At 35.9% G+C, this 14,447-nt stretch overlaps 1 protein-coding gene across 1 annotated transcript in view; it reads left to right on the forward strand.

Annotated features, from left to right (window-relative positions):
* Positions 1–14,447, forward strand: part of FSTL5 (follistatin like 5) — a gene marked incomplete at its 5' end in the record, with an annotated part of 198,631 nt that overhangs the window by 94,523 nt on the left and 89,661 nt on the right. The window contains one exon of the mRNA XM_063422000.1: positions 14,239–14,405. Coding sequence (XP_063278070.1) covers positions 14,239–14,405 — 167 coding nt within the window. The remainder of the gene's footprint in view (positions 1–14,238; positions 14,406–14,447) is intronic.

The raw sequence follows: 14,447 nt of genomic DNA on the forward strand, positions 1-14,447 counted from the left end.
GTTTTGTAGAAGTTTAAAAGTCATGGTGACACATAGTGACTCATAGCAAATGACTTCTACAGAATATACATGGAGAGACTGTCGTGGTTGCGGGGGAGGTGAATTTTTTCCAGGGGGATGTAGGCAGTCTAATCAGTGATCAGCTTTTCTGCTGGCACTTGGATTGGTCACTCAGAGGTTTGGACACGCCTCTGAGGACACAAAGAGTTAAAAGCAGGAGTCTAGGGGGTTCGGCCTCCTTTGGGTTCCGGTTTCAGCAGTGGAGACATCTCTTCTCCCCTGCTCAGCTCTGGGCTGAGTGGGGGAGGAGGAAGCCACGTGGCCGGGCTCAGGACAACCACGCGGTGGAACTAAAGTAAGCTGGGGCCCGAGGGGAGAAGAGAATGGACAGGACTAGAACTGAGCTGCTCCGTCTAGGATGGAGGGGTGGAAAACTGTGGAAGTGCCTTCTGTGTGTGCTCACCCCCCTCTACTCCCCCCCCCCCCCCCCAAACTCCAGGAGAAGATGCCGAACCACGTGGGATTTGCCGAGCCTGGGAGTGCCTCAGCCTGCAGCACCCTGCCGAGAAAAAAACTTTTAACCCTTGCTTGGCAGAAAAAAACTTTTCTTAGACATTGATTCTCATGACTAGTAGTTTCAGAGAGAGGGAAGCGGCCTAGGACCGAGATGATAAAGCATGATTAGAAGGAACCCGATAGAAGAATGAGAGGAGTAGCCTTTGGAGCTAGACTTCTCTTGCATAATGTCAGCCATGGACTGAACTTAAGTCTCTTTTGAACATAAACTGCATTTTTGGGTAGATGCAGCTGCCCTTGCTTTTGCTACAGTAACTAGCACTTGAAGAGTTGGAGCCAGCAGAGAAGAGAGGGGGAGGGTGAGGTGGTGCCCTCTGCCCTCAGGGCAGACCTGCTCCTGGAACCCCGGCCCCTAGGTAAAAAGGGGAGAGCTCGGCATGCAGCATCCTTAAAAAGCCCTGTATGTAGTTTTGGCCTATGAGACAGCGGTGAGAGCACTAGACATAGGAAAAAGAGGGAGTCACCCTGGCAGACTTCTCTGGGCGGTGCCACGGGTGACAAGGGAACACATAAGGAGTAGACCTGTGTGTTCTAGAGAACAGTCTGTGGTGCGAGAGAGACTCCTCTCTCCCTTGCTGAATTGAAGATTAGTTTTTTGAGTGGTGATTGTTTGATCTAAAACCCAAAAGTTGGTCTGTGGAAAGTGATGGGTGGGGAGGTAGAAACTGGGAGAAGAAATGTTCTAAGAAGTTTTTATTTCTGTCTGTGTGTGTGTTTAAGAGTATTTCTGTCCCTGTTCTTATGTAATTAATAAAGTTTTGGTGGGGTTTTTTTGTTTTCAAGATTTAAGCCTGCTCTGCTCTGTTCCTGATCACATCCCACAGGAGTTGTTAGAGAAAAAACATATATTCATGAGTGCATTAACATCTGGCCAGTGCCAACCCATGACAGAGACATATTCACAAATATTGCTATGTATTTTATACATCTATGGAAAAGTCTGAATAGTTTCTAGTATCAATTTATATTGGCTATAATTTATGTTTGTGATCAGTGTTTTGAAAATAATTTTTTTATTATCTTGGAACAAACTGAAAAGTGAGTAGCAATAGACGACAATCTGGTTAATATTTCTGTATTTAATTGTATACAATCCTATTCTGACAGAAAGTTTTACTCTGGTAGTATCTTTTTAAGGGTGTATTACTGCTTGGATCAAGATCTAAATCTGAACAAAATACCTGAGATAAATTGTTGGATGAAAACTGAAGTTCTCACTATCACGAGCTCCCTGTTGACTAGACTAGCATTGTTACTAGAACAGTACAGCTCCCACCTTGCCATACAGGAGGAGATGTGCATTTGGGAACAGACACATCTTTCCCAGAATTCAGGCAGGAAGAGGTAAGGGTGCATACCCGCAAACTTTAATGGATTATCACACTAAGTTGTGCTGCCAAGCCACAAGGTCGGCATAGGGGTGAACCCTCCTCCCCTCCCTCACAAGAGATGAAGCCAAGTCAGCTCCAGATGTAATAAAAGCCAGCTGATGCTCACTTCAGTACCTAGAGCTATTGCATAAATAGTATATCTGAATGTATTTAAGAAGGGACAAGAAGAACTAACAGGATCGGTGGACTTTAACAGTATGGCAGAGAAACAAAAGAAGAAGTAGGAATAGGGAGAAATAAAAGATGAGAATAAGAAGAGATGAAATTAAGGTGTGGGGAGAGGGAAAGAAAAAAGCACAGGCTATTCTAAATGGATTTGAGATTCTGTGTAGCTGGAAAAGCAGCTAGAAGAAAAAGCAAAGATTTATTGACATTTTTTAAATTGAAGTAAATCAGAGAAGCTGCCAAAATACTGAAACAATCTCTTGTGAAGTTGTGTACATATATAAATAGGTTTGATTATTGATTTGCAGATAAACACTGATGTCATTGGCTGTCAACCTTCTGGTTTTCTTTCTCTGAAGTGTCATTTTTGTTGGAGTCTAGAACATCCCTCTGGCCACCCTGGAGGGTTTAGAGACTGGACAGGGATGTCTGGGATCTGTACAAGGGGGTCAGCCAGCCTCACACAGAGCCCAGGAGGACACTGCCTCTGATCCCTGTCCATGGGAGTGAATGCTCACATTGTATGAAGAATCACAAGCTGAGAGAATTCAAAATAAGTAGTATTTAGTTTATCATAGAATGTAAATGTAGAATCTAGGATTCTCAGTATATGGGGTTGAAGAGGCAAGATGGAGGAATTGGGGAGTGGCCCCTGTGCTCCTTGTTCTTGCTCTCGTCCCCCATCTTGTGCTGAGTTGGATCTCAAGGATTGGTTTAGAGTAGAAACGACATGTTAGATGTTAGCATAGGTAGTAGGCACCGGTAAAATTTTGTAAATAAAAAGTACATTGTGGACGGTGGTTGGGTCAGGGGTACCGTACATAAGGTGCGGGGCTCTCTGATCCACCCAGTCCAGCCACGTGTCCTGCTCTGCTGGGGAGGCCTTGCAAAGCTGAGAAAGAACTAAGATAATGTACCCTGCCAGGGAGGCCTGGCAGAGTTGAAAAAGGACTGAGATAATGAAGAATAAACGACCTTGGAAATGTGCACTGCTGGACTCAGCTTGTTGTCTCTACCTCGGGTGTGAAACACCCAGGGCGAAGAGAAGACTGAAAACCTTATTACCTCTGGGAACAGCAACCCAGAGGAAATTCCCAGGGAACAGCAACCCTGGGGGAACCCTTAGTACCTTGGGGAACAGCAACCCCAAGGAAAATCTCAGGGAATCATAACCCTGAGAATTTTTATGTATATTCTTTCTTTTTTTACCTGAAGAGAGATGGTTTTTGAAGCTATTATTGAAAAATAATCTTTTTGACTTTTGAATGGAACAGATGGCATGAAATGATAAGTATTTTTTAAGCATTTCCTTGGGGAAAAGTATTCTGATTTTAAGAGTTTTATCCACCTTGATGAATTACACTTTAGTTGGGCTATTTAGAAGCCTTGCTTAGGCTGCTCACAGCTGCAAGTACATCCCAATTTTGGAAATCTATAACTTGATCTGGCCTCATTGCATTTCTTTCTCACTATTCTGTGAAGTTTTTGTTGCCACTCATTACAGATTCTGGTACATCAGAGGAACATTGTGTTCTCTTCAGCAGAATGATATATTTGTAGTACTTGTTTCTGTCTATATCATTCCAAAACTGAAAAATAAGCTATTAAATTAATAAATAATCCAAAACTCAAATGAATAAATACAATGGCATAAATATTTTTTTGGAAACAAACTAAACAGACTGATATTTAACGGAGGGAACATAAGTAAAAAAATAAGGAAAATCAAGACCTTTTCTTGAACATTTTCTCCCTTAGTAATTAAATATAATCCTAATTTGAACAGTGGTATCTGTGCAATTAAATATATGACCATGATGCAAGATCAATGGCACACCCAGCTTAGGGTTTAAAGTTTAATGAACACATTTACAGTGACTGTAGAAAGCAGTCATATCTTTCTGTACTTTTTTCTATCTGATCAGTCACTATAATAGTCAGCATTTCCAGAATCTACTAGAAGAATTGTTAAAATATGTCTTAAAATAGGTATTTTTGGTGTAGATAATTTCTAGTGCACAGAAATATGTCCCAGAGGAGTTGGTAAAATGCACAGAAACTGACAGCATGCACAGAAGCTTTTCAGAAACAGTGATGTGCATAAGTTGGTGTTAATGTGATGTGATCTGCAAAACTAGAGAGGTGTTTTGAGACTGGTGCATTACATTTGGCAGAAATGAATAATGCTCATCCTCAAGAAGAAACAGGGCAGGTCATGTTACTAATGAAATGGAAAATTTCATTCAACCTAAGTAAATTTAATGTTTTTTCAATTAGTATAATTTTATTTGCTTTTCCCTCCTTTTTTCTGGGTTTGTTGTTGTTGTTGGTTTGGTTTGGTTTTGTGTGTGTTTTTTTGTGGGTTTTTTGTGTGTGTGTTTGTTTGTTTGTTTGGGTTTTTTGTTTGTTTGTGTTTGTGGTGGTTTTTTTGTGTGTGTGTTTTTGGTTTTGTTTTGTTTTTTGTCCTTTGTACATCTTAAATACCGTTCTCACTGCATTTTCAAAGACTCAGGACACCAATTTTGGAAGATTTGAAGCTCAGCTTTGTGCATCTAAAAATACCAACTTCAGAAAATTAAGCCATTAAATGCCACAAAAGAATGCTGAGACTAATTTTAACATTCCATCCATGTTGCATCAATACCTGGTATGCTTTCAGCTGTTATTTTTTTAAAAACCTGACATAGTCCAATTCTGCAATGGCTATTATTAAAAATACACTAGCATATCAAGAATTATTTTTCAGTTTTGAAAGAAAATATCTAAAACTCAAGCACAGGTAGTATTTTCTAGTGACAATGTCAGTGTCACTGTGGAGAGTCATCTTATTCTCCCTGTTCTGAAGAAAGACATATACTCTGTTGAATTTACAAGGGATATAATTTATAAGGGATATACTGAACACTAAATGAGAAAATTTGTTGCAAGTCCATGAGTTTTTTAAATTCTACCATATATTATTTGAAATACACATGCTAATAGTGCTCCATGATCTGCTCGATTTTTATTTCTGCTTTATTTTTGGACAGGTCATTTTTAGCATATGCTCTCTGCTTACCTTAAAATAATAATTAAGAATGGCATTTTTATTAGATTTTTTAAAAGCGACTATTGCTGCAAGAGCAACTGTTTAAGAGAATGTTTCAGAAAATGTTGAAATGGTGTGTATGCACAGTCATTAATCATGTATGTCCATACAAATTATCATTGCTGTGGGTGTGATATCACATATCAGGGAAGGTATGATTGGAATAGGTAATTTGGTGTATTTTCTTAAACAGTAATGTATCTTTTTTGGTGGAGATCTTATAATTTTTTCTGGGCTGTTGTGGTTTCTGTTATTTTGGAAATATTTTTATGTACAAGTGTTTTAACTATATCTTGCTAATCTTAAGTGTAGCCTTTAAAATGGGATCTAAGTCTAAAAATGGGAATAGGTTATCCAAAAATTATTATTTCATTTACTCCAAGATTCTTTTCTAAACATAATTTATAATTGTCTTTTGCAGCAACTTTATAGGCTAGAAATATATTGTTGTCTAACTCGTAATATTAAATCTATAAAAGTTGCAAGTTTATATATACACATAAACCTAGGGTGCCATATCTGACTACTTTCAGATCAGCAATTCCAGTAACACGCATCAAATGGCATTTTCACCCATCACAATAACTTTGAAATTTCCCTTAGGATTCACTGAATGGTGCATGAAATCAGTTACAGAACATACTGAGAGGATATGTTAAGGTTGGGCAGACAGTTGCAGTCCGCTGAGATGATAGCAGAGACAGGAGGGAGAGAAACTTTTTATTTGCCACTTTGTTTACTGTCTCTTCAGGAGACTTAAATGCATAAAAGCTGGAATTCCAGTCTTCTTCATGAGGAGAAAGAACTAGTCTGTGAATCAGGATATGCAAAGTTTGGATTGTTTTGCTTATGCCTGGTAGCCTGTGAGGAACAGGCTGTTGACATGATGTGAGTAGATTGCTGATTTCCCTTGCAATGGAAGGGATTGGAGCTGTACAGATCAGGAGTTGACTTTTCTTGGCCTGGGTTTTCCCTTAGGCTGCCAAAGTTCTCATAACAGTTGAATTCAACTTCACAGAGTTCTCAAAACAGCATAGTTTGTAGAGCAGACCCTTCATTCACACTCTTGTAATATCCTCAACAAATGTAGTAGTGATACTTTTCAAAACAGGCTGAGTATTCCTGCAGTACAGATACAAGAATATAAGGCAAGAACTAACACATATGGATTTTGTGCACATTTGTGTAAAACACAGGGTCTTGAGGAGGAGTTTGAGTCGATGAACATAGAAAGTAAAATTCATTAAAATAAAGTAAGAATTAAATTTAAAACACATGTATAATGAGCTTAGAAGTTTTGTTTTAGCTTAATCAGTTTGTGAATTTGAAATTAACAAGAAGTGATAATTTTTATAGTGATTGCCATTATTAATATTTTTTAAAAGTTAAAATGTAATGTGTGAACAAAAACATTCAGAAGAAATCCTATTAAAATCAATTAAAAATATCAGTGGGGAAAGATTATTTTCAAGAGGTAATACACACTGATTGTTAATTCAACTGCATTGCAGTTGATGTACTTGTTTCGTTAAAATGTTACAATATCTTAAATTATGTTCACTTAATTTACTAAGTGAACTAACAGTTAAAGCAGCTTTCTTTCTGTAAAGAAAACTTAGAAATCCCATTCCCTATGTAAATTCCAAGTAAAATTAAGAAATGTGCCTTAATACTATAAAAACAACTGTATTGATCCCAGGTCCAGCCAGTCCAATGCTTTCTTTCAACCGTAAACTTGAGCTGAAGTTTAGAGAAGTGTAATAATAATATCATTATAGCTTGTCCCAAGTGTTTGAGTGATCTGCACATGTAAGGTGCTGGACTCTTTAATAACCTTTGAAAAAGATTTTTTTTTCAGATATATCACTTCAAACTACTGTCCTTCATTTTCAACCTGGCCTCTCACTTATTTTGGTGACTTTCCACTGTTAAAAGAAACAGTAAGCCAACGTGCTGAAAAAGCATTTCCATGACATCCATGATTGTGCTGACTTCTTTCACACTTCTTTCACACGTTTTTGCATTAGTTTTTTTTTAAATAAAAATCGGAGCCTTTCTGATTTTTTAATATATATTTAAACTGCTCTATGCCTTGATCACTCGTCTTTCCTCTGAGCTTTTACCTACCTTGCAGAGGACACAGAGCTGCATATGATATTCATGTCTACAAATCATGGAGCAAAATTATTTTGGATTTTATTTGCTTTTAGTTGCTTTCCAGGGAATTCCTAGTCATTGATTTGAATTTTCCTCAGCTGGAGGGGACAGAGTTGATAAAATTGCTTATCATCACTTCTCTGGTTCTCTCTTGACAAATGAACTTGCGGCCCAAAAGTCCTTCAGTTACTTCTTATTGTCACATTCTACAATCATTCTTCTGCAGAGAACCATTAAATAACATAGACTTTGCTTCAATGGCAAGCATTTTGTGAGTACATACATCTGTAAACGTCTCATAAATAATACGTAATTTATTTAGTAATTTCATTTATTTCAAACTATTTTTATTATTTAAAGATATTTTCTTCTCTAGTCATTTTTGGAAATTTTTGAAAGCTGTTTCAGTAATAGAAGAATTCAATAGTAAATTCACTGAAGCAAGAGGACAGCCGATACATTCTGCTTTATCCTCTATGCTTTTAAACCAGGAAGCACTCAATGTTTCTAAATATTTGAATAAAATTTACTCTATTCTTGTGACAGGAAACGGAAACCTTGGAGTTCACATTTATCTTTCAGAGAAGCTTTACGTTCTCCCTCTCTCATAAAATGTTTCCTAGGATGACATATCAATCCCCGTCTATTAATTTCATTGACTAGTACTATAAATAGTGCTGATTTTTTTTACTTTCTTTCATGAAGTTGGTTTCTAAAGGACTTCCTAAAAACAGGAGCTATTACAATACTATATTTTCAACAAAAAAAATGTTTTTCAAGTCTCTTGTCAGTGAAGACAAAAGATGAATAAGTGATAATTATAACATGGAGAGCTTTCCGCTTTTTGCAACAGCAGTTACCTGAATTTTAATCCAAGCTCTGCAACTAAACATTAAGAAGACAGGAAAAAGTTATTTATGCTTGTTTGCTTGTTTTTAGGTTTTTTGTTTTTTGTTGGCATGTGTGTGTATGTGCTTTTAAATAGATTTTGGGAACAGAAAGACTTATTTGCTGGCATAAGATCTGGGAGAACAGGCACTCATGAACCATATTCTGTTACTTTTCATACTGAAACAGTCTACTAAATGTGTGAATAATATGTTTACAAGTTCAAAGCAGAATATACAGCAGATAATGACAAAATTAGTCATGCTAATGGTGATGTGTGCTGATTTTAAAATTGCAGTAAAAGAACAGCAAAATGACACTGATGAAAAAGGTTTTGTTATGTCTCTTAAGGAAAGTGGGATTAATGCCAGAAGAGTAAAAGGCACATTACCTAGCTGCCTTTCAGCTAATTCAAGCCACCAAGTAATGTTATACATTAAGTACAGAGCTTACTGTAGTTCAAAGACCAAAGGGTTTTTGCTTGGTTTTAAAAGTTGTTTTGTTTTAAATTAAAGTTGAAATAGGCAAGCAAAATAAATGATATGGTCTTAATTTTAAATAGTGGATACCATTCAGCATAATGTTCATTCGTTTAGACTTAGAAGAGGTTTATAGCTATTTTGAAGAAATACATAGAACTTAAGAAAGCAAATGAGAAGGTTCAAGTTGCACATTTGTTACTGGTATTAAATTAACCAAGGCAGTCTACAGTTGAGTAAGAATTTCCTCCCTTCCTCCCTTTGACAACATTATCAATTATAAAGTGATACACAGGCTACAAGTGTATGTAACATCTTCTCATACTTTTTAGCTTTTACACCCTTTTATTCAGAATGATATTGTGGTTTTTCTTTACTCATCCTAAGAGACAGTAGGGAATAAATTTCATATACTTCAGTGTTTCTCTTCCCAGTACCCTGACTAGGTATTCCAAGACCACAAATGAGTTTTATAATTGTTTATTGTTCCCTACAAGTCATTTGGGCTATCAAAGGAGTTGGAGATTGGATTTTTTCATGTATAAGCAAAGAACTGAAATAGCCCTGCTTTTACCATTTATTCTTTAACTTCTTGAGAAAACTCAAATCTAAGTATAACAACACCTTCCCTAAATGGGCTAAAATTAGACCATCAAACTCTTCCATGTTATTATGCACATTATGACCCACAGTACTTAGGATTAAGAAAAGAGAATTGTTGGTCAAAGCACTGTAGAGCTGCCACTATCTTTCTTTTTTTCCTAACAAAGCCCTACTGCTCCAATTTCTTTTAAAAGCATAATGATACAATTTTATCTGTTGACTTACAAGAATATTGATAAAACTTTACTCATACTAAGAATGACGAGCCAAGATGTATGACTCTTGAAAACAACAGTGTTTAAAATAAAGTTCCATTATTTGTTTATCTGTATTGCTGTTGGAATATTTTTGCAACATGTCAGCTTTGAAAACTCCTTTTTCCTGCCTTTCTCAGTTTAATTACTACATTTTTGTCGAACAGAGAAAATTCAAGCACTTACAGTCTAATCTAATTGATCATCATTTGCAGTATTTCTTGCTTCAGTTGCAGTGATGTAATTTGGCATTTGATTTCAGTAAGTCACGAAGATATTTTTGACAGATATCACAAATATATTTATATTAGAAAGTACTTAGAAAATTAAAATAGAAAAACTATTCATCATTTTGTCTAATTTTAACTGAAGGACAGACAAAAGTGGGTTTATCACATAGATTCTAGATACAGAGAAGCACTCAAAAAAAGTGCCATCATAATTTTCAGTAAAGCACTTGGGATGTTTACATATTAGAAAGTGTTCAGTCAGCTAAAATTGGGAGAGTTAGTGGTGATAAAATGAACTAGGACCTGGATGAACAGGACATGATGTGGGGTCAATGAAACGGGAAAATAGCAGTTTGAGAAGGAGCTATTAGTGAAGCTCTGCAAAGACCACCTGGGAAGCAAACTTGTTTAAAGATTGAAATTGGATAACCTTAAAGCCTGGCACAGTAAAAGTGATATGAAAATTAATGTTACAAAGTACAAGTTCTTACACTTGGTTAAGAGCAAGAAATTATACTTTAGGCTGAGAAGTAATGTACTGAAAAGAGCAGAGTAGAAGAAAGTTGTGCAGACCTGTCATTTACAGGGCAACTGTGCAGAACCAGATGAGATCTGTGTGAAAATGGCAATTGCATTGTACAGACATATTGACCAAAGTCTTTCAGGAAAAGATATGGATTGGTTGATATATTACGCTTCATTAATCCTAAATATTGTGTAAAGCTTTCTTTCATGTGTTTTAAAGAGGGATAAATTCAAGCTGGATCAAATACTGTGATAACTTCAGTAACAAAAACAAGGTGGGAGGAGCCAGAAGAACTTGGCTCAGGACAATAAAGCAGGATGAAGGGTATGGGAGTTTGCAGAATGGCTTCAGCAGCCAGGGGATTTATCAAACCCTTTCAACCATCTCTCAACCAGTGCTGGAATGTCTCATATTTAAATGATTAGTTTTGATTTGGTTTACTTGTTTGGGGATGGTTGTTTTTGCTTTTCCTTTGTTGTTTAAAATCTTTGATGTTTTTGAGCCTCCTCACTAAGTGTTCATTTTCCCGGGTCAAAGTGTAAAGCTCAAAAATGTCTTCCCCATGGTTAATATTAATTCTGCTTTCATGCCTTCTTTCCTATTTTATAATAGCTTTATTTTATTTTCAAAGATTTTCCAGATATTTTTACACAGTTGTCTGGTTTTATCTCCTAACTATACTTCTAGCTGTTATTTAGGTGTTTGGGTTGTTTTGGTTTGCGTTTTTTTGTTTACATTTCTCCCCTTTATCTGAAAGAGTGTATCCTGTAACTTGTATAATTAAGAACCATGGATGCGTGTCAGATTGATATTGCATCTGGAGGACTTACAAACAAACTCATTAATATGGTACACCATAGTAGAGCATTCATGTTTCTAAAAATAGCAAGCTATAAAGCATATTCTCTACTGGCTACTTAAAATATTACTGCTCTGTAACCAACTATACCCACCAATATTTACTTTTTTGTGTGGTGATGGTGTCAGTAAACAGAATTAATTTCGCTTCCAATTTTTCTAAAGCTTTACTCTGCTTTTTCATTTAACATTAAATAAACAAAATGTGTGTGACTAAACTTCACAACAGTTATTATTGATCTACAAAGGCAACATGGAGGGAAAGCTAGGAGTCATCCCAATCAGGTATATCTCTTAGTAATACAACTTCAGTATCTGTCAAAAAAGGATTTGCTCTCAGATCCAGGTCTATTTCTTTCAAGGAGAAAAAAAAGTGATGGTAAATGGATCATTTAATTCCTGGGTCTAGGTTTTATATTTCTAAAGGAATTCATAGTGCCTGGACTCTGAGACAAATGCTGCTCTGTGCACCTGACCACACCCTTCCATCCCTAGAAATGTTTGTCTCTTTCACTGTGGTTGCAGATGGTTAATGGACAGGAATTTCAGGGAGTTACTTGTCAAAGATTCTGCACCAGCTGCCACCCTCTAAGCTTAGGACTTTTGGGGTTGGGTGGTAACTTTTCTTTTCCCCTAATAAGAAGAAAATATGTGCAATAATTTTCTCTTGAGAAAATAAAACCTATAATGTAACTTATATGCCTTTTTTCCTATTAAATAATAATATAAATATACATAATTGTATAGTGTATGAAGGTTTTTAGATAAATGTTCAGTATTCTACAGGAAAACAGTGATTCTAGTGCATTTATTAAAATAGTGGGGGTTTTTTGCAGCTTTTAAAAAATATGTAACATCAGTGCATTGGTTAGTTCCAGGTAGTACCACTGTTTCTTCATTTTTTAAATTCTGCATTTGGCCCTTTTGTTACAATCTAGTCATGGGTTAAAAATTGCAAAAGGCATATCAATGTATTATATTGAAGACTGAGAATTTTTTCAGAAATTCTTTGGGAGTTTTCTCTGGCAAAATTAGTGTTATCATCCCATGTTATTATTGCTGTTATTGCTATTATTATCATTATCTTAATTATTATTTACGGTATGGTTATCATTACTGTTAAAAGCAAGACAGTTTAAAAAAAGACATTTGAACGCTTGGTGTCCACAAAATGATAGCCTCTCAGTTTTGATTTCAGAATATCATCTTTTCTTATGTAGGAAATGTTAAGCTTTACATTTGATAGACAGTCTCTTTTCTAGTGTCATCTTCTAATGAAAAATTATAAACATCTGTAACAGTGACTGGCCTTGTTTGGGTAGGCATCCATAGTAATACTGAAGTTAATTGAAAAAAGACTTTTCAGTCTTGTAGAATTTAAATTGCCTGTGTCAGATTTTTGTGTGAAGGTTAGTAGTTTTCATAGACAGCCCTATAACACCAGCTGATTTCATGATCCCTCCTTTGTGCCTTTCCTAAATTGAATTATGACTTTGAAATATACAGATAATATAAATGTATAAATGAAATACCAGAATATTTATCTCACTTTTGAGATCTTTGCATAGTGAGGTCAGTAAAGAGGCAAAATATGTGTATTGTTAATTGGCTACCAGAAATTTTGAATCATTTAATAGCCATGAAGATATGTCTCGATAAGTCTGAAAGATACTGTCACTGAAGAACCATCTTCTGTACAATAGAAGCTGAAATGCTTCTGAGGAAGTTGTAGATTTTAAAAAGTACAGTACAGCAGAAGAATCAATTTAATTGGTATGTTTCTTTTTCCTTAGTTTAAGGCATTTTGTCAGATAATGCATCTAGTTAAAAAGGTCAGTATCATTTGGCCATGTTTGATAGGCACTGTCACTCATGATTTGAGTCACAGAGTGCATTCCTTCTGGAAGAAGTAAAGAATCAGGGGGCCTCTCTTTGGACCTAAGTATAAAATTATTCTTTTTAATCACATTTTTAAAGAATTTACTTAAATTTTTGAACAGCTAAGCTTACTTTCATGCTTTTCTAATGCTTGCACTTGGGGGTGTGGAAAGAGGGTGGGGGAGGAAGTGTTAATTACAAAGTATTGCTTTTATGAGGCTGAAATGAATTTATAGAAGATCTTAACTTCCTTAAGAACTCCTTTCTTCCTTAATGAATGAGTTAATATGTCTCCTATATGAAAGCATCTCCGTAATTAAAAAAAGTAGAGACATAATGCCTTTTGTAGGTTACTTGAAGAAGGAAAGATAAAAAACATAGAGATTTTTCATGCTTTAGCAGCTGAGTGGAAAATTTTTTATTTGGATGATCCTCAGGTCCTGTATAGTTCTTTTGTCTAGTATGATAAAATACTTACAAATATAGAATTTTTACTAGGTTGTGTTTAGTAAGGCTCACCATAAGTGGATATCTAACTCTCGGCTGATCAGCCTGTAAATTAAGGCAGTTACACAAGAGGGAAGTGTATGAAGTTTCATTAGTGTGTATCACTTCATTTTTATGCAAGTGTCCAAATGAGTTCTGGGACATAGAAGTTACTTAAGGCCTTCTGTTAATACTGGGGCTATTTAGTACATAGATGAACAGAGAAAGGTTCAAGGTCTGGACTCCTATCACATATGTCTGAATTTTTAAAAGATTTTTTTAAAACATTGACTAATGATGAATACATAGCCTGAAAATATAGAATAAATGTTCTGACTATCCACTGTGCCTGCCTTAACTGTCAGATAACTTCCAATGTCTGACTTTGGATACACTGCCATGTGTATTGTAGTCTTACCTCTGGAATTCACTTTCATGTTAAATGCTACTTCTTACAGGCTGATACTTGTCAGTCAGTTTAATTGAAATGTCACACTGACCTTTATATGAAATACTCTGAGCTTAATGGAGTTTTCGGAAGTTCTTTTTACTTTTGTTCCAGTTAAAATTCTTAAATTACCAGTATACAAAAAGTTCATGCTAATTAAGCTCATGAAATTGCCTGCTCATTGATCTTACAAGCAATACTTTTTTTGCAGATGTAGTTCAGCTGAATCTGCCTGAAGATCAAAAAATAAGCACCACTGCAGCAACAGTGGGACAGAGTTGTGTCTTAAGTTGTGCCATTCAGGGAACCCTGAGACCTCCCATCATCTGGAAGAGGAACAATGTCATTCTGAACAGTTTGGATTTGGAAGATATCAGTGTAAGTAACAGAAATTTCTATTTAACACCTTTTTATCAAAAC

This window comes from Prinia subflava, chromosome Z (genome assembly GCF_021018805.1).
Source record: "Prinia subflava isolate CZ2003 ecotype Zambia chromosome Z, Cam_Psub_1.2, whole genome shotgun sequence".
Classification (NCBI taxonomy): domain Eukaryota; kingdom Metazoa; phylum Chordata; class Aves; order Passeriformes; family Cisticolidae; genus Prinia; species Prinia subflava.